The sequence below is a fragment of the Nansenia antarctica genome, assembly GCF_963989245.1.
Source record: "Nansenia antarctica genome assembly, chromosome: 12".
Classification (NCBI taxonomy): domain Eukaryota; kingdom Metazoa; phylum Chordata; class Actinopteri; order Argentiniformes; family Microstomatidae; genus Nansenia; species Nansenia antarctica.
The window spans coordinates 18,069,306-18,075,290 of record NC_137682.1 but is presented as its reverse complement, the minus strand read 5'-3'; the positions used below and the strand labels follow the sequence as shown (position 1 = coordinate 18,075,290).

Here is a 5,985-nt window from a genome sequence, read left to right as displayed (position 1 = left end):
ATGTCGGTATCCCTGTCCAGGATCCCCGCGGTGAAGGACAAGAGTTGCCACTCGAACCCTCTGAAAGGAAGCCCTGTTCGCCCTGGATCGAATTACTACCCTGTCCCGTTAACCGGCGGCGCGCACTACATGGACCTCTTCACCGGCGCGCACAGAGGTCTCCTCCATCCCCTCAAGTCGCTCGGCCGTCTGGTAACGGACACACAAGCAGCGGTCATGCCGTTCAACTTCGCCGGCGGGACCCCTTCGTTCTTCGGCCACAGTAGCCACCATCAAGCGTCCGTCTTCCACGAGCAGATCTTCAACGTGTCCAGCATCCCGTACTTTAACCGGGTGATGCCCCCCGGCCACACCGGTTACCCCAAGCACGAGGATCTGGCGGCGGTGGTGACCGAGCATGCTACCGGACCCCTCTCAGACTTCAGCAGCCCGTCCAGCGAAAGGTCCTTCTCCGCTCCCTCCATCTCCCCGCCCAAGGAGCGCTCGTTTCGCCACCGGGCCACCGACTTGTCACCGGAGAAAACGCGCACTTACAGTTTCAGCGAGGACGATCTATTCACGGTGCTCTATGGTTACTCCAGGAGCCAGGAGGAGAGCCACGCAATCTCAGGGGTAGCCCTGCCAGCGAATTCAGGTAACCATGTGTTCTGTTTATTAGTACGTGACGTTAGAATTATAAGGTTCTATCTCCATTTTTGTCAAAATTGAGTTTTTTACATAATCTGATCCATTAGGTGTTTATTAATGCCTGTGTGGTGTTATTTGTTAAATGTTGACATTTTTGAGTTAGTAATTCATAAAATACAAAGATTCCATCTCACAAAACATAATGGAATGTAAAAACGTTGACGCTCAATATCTCTGAACTGCCCTAAACGGAGATAGAACCTTCACTGTTCCACTGGTTCATGGTCTAATAGTGGACTTATCTTGAACATTGGAGCAGGTTGTATGATTGCATGCTGATAGGAATGACCTCTTGAATACAGGGGTACAACTTTTAAATAACTGTCAAAACAAGAGATATTTAATGAAATCTTCATGACACATTCATTTAGATTAGCTATAGCCTATATTGCGTAAAAAAGTGCAATTTAGTCCAGACTGCAGGCTATGTGAAAGCAGCCCTTCTCAGACTCGTTACTGTGTAATTTGTCATGTTTAACTGTCATTAACTTGAATATCCTCCTATACAGTTTCTGAAAACCAGCATCTCTCCCTGGATACTGGAGCGCTCGACCTCCCCGAAGGTATGTCCTTATAGCCTTATAGTCTTTAGGAATTAACATGATTCATTCTCAGAGCTAGAGTGTGAGACTTCATGTCGTGACGTTAGAATTATAAGGTTCTATCTCAATTTTTGTCAAAATTGAGTTTTTTTTACATAATCTGATCCATTAGGTGTTCATTAATGCCTGTGTTGTGTTATTTTTACAATGTTGACATTTCTGAGTTAGTAATTCATAAAATACAAAGGTTCCATCTCACAAAACATAATGGAATGTAAAAACGTTGACGCTCAATATCTCTGAACTGAAGCTAACGATGTGACTTCGATTTGTATTTGCAGAGTTATCCATCCTCCAAACAACTTGTGGGAGTATCATGTCCCATTACGGAGTTTTCGCCAAGAAAAGCCCCATCGCTAAGGGTACCAGGTTCGGGCCGTTCCAGGGGAAACTGGTCAACACGAGCGAGATCAAAACATACGACGACAACACGCTGATGTGGGAGGCAAGTTATTGAACTCAATTAAAAAGTTTGATGAAGTGCAAAATAATTATCTTTTTGCCTTGTAGCCACATAAAATTTCACATAATAACCAATAACCAACAAATCGTGAGTTTAGAATGATAAGGTTCTATCTCCGTTTAGGGCAGTTCAGAGATATTGAGCGTCAAAGTTTTTACATTCCATTATGTTTTGTGAGATGGAACCTTTGTATTTTATTAATTACTAACTAAAACATTTCAACATTTAAAAAAATAACACCACACAGGCATTAATAAACACCTAATGGATCAGATTATGTAAAAAACTAAATTTTGACAAAAATTGAGATAGAACCTTATAATTCTAACGTCACGAAATAACATTGCCATAGTGTGAAGATAAAAAAACAAAACAAAAAATAATGTAACACTCTCTTTCTCTCTCTCTCTCTCTCTCTTTCTCTATGTGTAGGTATTTGAGAACGGCCGCTTGAGTCACTTTGTGGACGGCCGTGGTGCGTCGGGGAACTGGATGTCCCTGGTGAAGTGCGCTCGGTTCCCGGAGGAGCAGAATCTCATCGCGTCGCAGAGCCAGGGCCAGATCTACTACGAGGCCTGCAAGGAGGTCCGTGCGGGCCAGGAGCTGCTGGTCTGGTACGGGGACTGCTATGTGCAGTTCCTAGGCATCCCACTGACCCTGAAGGACTCCATGGACGGCGGTGACACCCATCTCCCTCCTGAAGGTGTGAATAGTTCTGCTGTAGCATGTCGTTCATGGATCATGATATAGCCTAAGCCTATGTTGATCTTCATAGACTATAAATAGACATCTCATTATGGACTATTAGTTCCCCCCCCGTCCAGCCCCCCCCCGTCCCCGTCCCCGTCCCCGTCCCTGCATAGCTGTGTTTAGGTTATTCAATTATTGTCTATCCAAGTTATCAAAAGTGTTCATTTCTGGGCTCTTACAACATACTAAGTCATCCCCTCTTTTTCTTTTGTTATTTAGACTCTGGGGAGGGATTCAAGTGTGACCGATGCGGGAAAGTCTTCGCCTACAGGTACTACAGAGACAAACATCTGAAGTACACACGCTGCGTGGACCAAGGCGACAGGAAGTTCCCCTGCCACCTCTGCAACAGGTCCTTCGAGAAGAGGGACCGACTGCGCATCCACATCCTCCACGTTCACGAGAAACACAGGCCACACAAGGTAGGCCCTATGTCTTCTTCTTCTCTCTCTCTCTCTCTCTCTCTCTCCTTCTGTGTGTGTGTGTGTGTGTGTGTGTGTGTGTGTGTGTGTGTGTGTGTGTGTGTGTGTGTGTGTGTGTGTGTGTGTGGTGTGTGTGTATGAGTGTGTGTGTGTGTGGTGTGTGTGTGTGTGTGTGTATGAGTGTGTGTGTGTGTGTGTGTGTGTGTGTGTGTGTCTGTCTGTGTGTGTGTGTGTGTGTGTATATGAGTGTGTGTGTGTGTGTGTGTGTGTGTGTGTGTGTGTGTGTGTGTGTGTGTGTGTGTGTGTGTGTGTGTGTGTTAACTTATGTGTGATATACCATAGTTCGATTAACAGCGCCCTGATGCTAATTATTGGGTGGTGCTGAAACAGCAATGCTTGCATGGGCTATCAGATACATAGCCATTCTTGTTTTAGCCTACTTTTTTCTTATTTTTTAATGCATGTATTTATCCCAATACAATTGTATGTATATGTACAAAAGGCTAATATTGACTTCCTCTCTCCTCAGTGCTCAGTGTGCGGGAAGAGTTTCTCTCAGTCTTCCAGTCTGAACAAGCACATGCGCGTGCACTCCGGAGAGCGGCCCTACAAGTGTGTCTACTGTAATAAGGTGATTGCCCGTGCCCGTCCTCGTGCACTGTAAAAAAATATTTTGGATTTTAGTTCCTTTAACACATTTTTGTGAGTCAGGTCAACTACATTTTGCCAAAAAGTTGAGACAACTACAAATGTTACGTTATTTTTTTTTTTGCATGCTCGTATCCTCTTTGGGAGCGCGCGCACGCACGCACGCGTAGCCTGTAGACCCAAGTAGAGCTCGAGCTCTCAACCATTCTGGAGCTTTCCTCATTTCATGGTGCATTTGGCGCGAGCCCCTCATTATTACCGTCCGACCCATGCAGGCACGCTCCGCGGAGACACTTCCATGCTAATTATCGCCAGATGTACACCCACCCTTTTGTTCACCGAGATTGCACTTTTAATTTACGGCTCTGGAAGGAGCAGAAGTTGTCTTTGTTGTTTGCTGTCTCTCCTCGTTTTTTATGTACTCCAACAATGTTTTGGTTAACCAAATTCTCTGTTAAACAGACACCTCTTTTGAAACATTCATCAACAATTCAATCAAATCAAATATATATAATTCGATCTCATTTAATCTATTTAAAATCCATGCAAATATGGGTGGCAATTTGTGCAATATTCAACATGTTGTTGTCATTGAATGGGGTGATGTTGGCCTGTAGCCTACAGGACCCTAATTTCAGGGGGGAAAACTGCTGAACGTTCTCTGTAACGTGAGCTCAGAATGATAAGTTTCTATCTCCGTTTAGGGCAGTTCAGAGATATTGAGCGTCAAAGTTTTTACATTCCATTATGTTTTGTGAGATGGAACCTTTGTATTTTATGAATTACTAACTCAAACATGTCAACATTTTAAAAATAACACCACACAGGCATTAATAAACACCTAATGGTTCAGATTATGTGAAAAAACTCAATTTTGACAAAAATGGAGATAGAACCTTATAATTCTAACGTCACATTCTGTATTCCTCTCTCTCTCCAGGCCTTCACTGCTTCCAGTATCCTGCGCACGCACATCCGTCAGCACTCAGGCGAGCGGCCGTTCAAGTGTAAGCACTGCGGGAAGGCCTTCGCGTCGCACGCGGCCCACGACAGCCACGTCCGGCGGACCCACGCCAAGGACAAGGCGCACCTCTGTAACGTGTGTGGAGGCACCTTCCACGAACAGCGAGAACTCACATTACACATGCAGAGTCACAAAAGTAAGAACATTTAATTGTTTGCCATTTAAATTACTATATGGACATGTATAGTCATATTGTGTTCGCGAATATAATATTGGAGTGAAATATTCAATATAGGCTACTTGTTTTTTGTTTAGTTTTTTTTTTTTTTATCACATCGTGACGTTAGAATTATAAGGTTCCTCAATTTTTGTCCAAATTGAGTTTTTTACATAATCTGATCCATTAGGTGTTTATTAATGCCTGTGTGGTGTTATTTTTAAAATGTTGATTTTTTTGAGTTAACTGATCAAATACAAAGGTTCCATCTCACAAAACATAATGGGATGTAACAACTTTGACGCTCAATATCTCTGAACTGCCCTAAACGGAGATAGAACCTTATCATTCTAAGCTCACGAATGTTGTGTTCATGATATTGGAGTGAAATATTCAATATAGGCCTACTTTTTATTTTTATTTTATTTTTTTAAATCACATGTAGCCTAGTCCATCATTACTCGATGTTTGTCCTAAATGTAGATTTTTCTTGTTTTCTGACAGAACAACCACTCGTGGAAACCGCGGTTCCTCCTTCGATCCCTGTGAATGTCTCTGTGGATGAGAAGGTTCCGTTTTCACTGAGCAAGGATTGCTCCAGGACGCCAAGGTTCTCGGAAGAGAACTTCCCCTTCACTGGACTGGCGGTTCTGAATCCAGAATATCGGCCCTGGAACTAGTCAACAACATTCACAATAAATATTCGGTGGAAGGTAAAATTGTTGTTACACATGTGGAAGCTTCCCAAAGAATTCGTTTTATGTTTTGGATCATATTTATTGAATACCATTACGTTCATGTATTTTACACTGTAAATTGGTTTTCCAAATGTATCTATTTATTTGAGTCGGTTTCGTTTACGTTTTGTTTGTGGCTGAAAGCTTTTATTCTTCATATTTGAATATATTTGGACATTACTGCAGTTAATTAGCCTATGTATATACAGAAACGCATTCACAAAGGTTACAGGGTGAATACGGGTCATCTGGGACATTGGATACTGTGGGACACCTAAGATCTAATGTGTTTATTTCCTGTTCTAACCAAATCTAGTCAACAGGATTATTAATATAGGTTTAGCATGGATGTCATGTGACTGAAATGTTAAAGTAGATTTTGTTAGAACAGGAAATAAACACACTGGAGTTTAGGTGTCCCACATTCCCCAATGTCCCAGATTACCCGAATTCACCCTGTGTGAGCGCAATTATTATTAGGCTATTATTGCTATT

The 5,985-nt window shown here is 42.8% G+C and overlaps 1 protein-coding gene across 1 annotated transcript; it reads left to right on the top strand.

The window, feature by feature from the left end:
- On the top strand, positions 1–5,433 carry prdm14 (PR domain containing 14; the record flags this gene model as incomplete). Its single annotated transcript, XM_080543606.1, has 7 exons — positions 1–634; positions 1,571–1,734; positions 2,185–2,455; positions 2,722–2,924; positions 3,454–3,555; positions 4,513–4,732; positions 5,258–5,433. 7 exons carry the CDS (start codon positions 1–3, stop codon positions 5,431–5,433), a joined length of 1,770 nt encoding a protein of 589 aa, XP_080399732.1.
- Between the last annotated feature and the right edge of the window lie 552 nt (positions 5,434–5,985).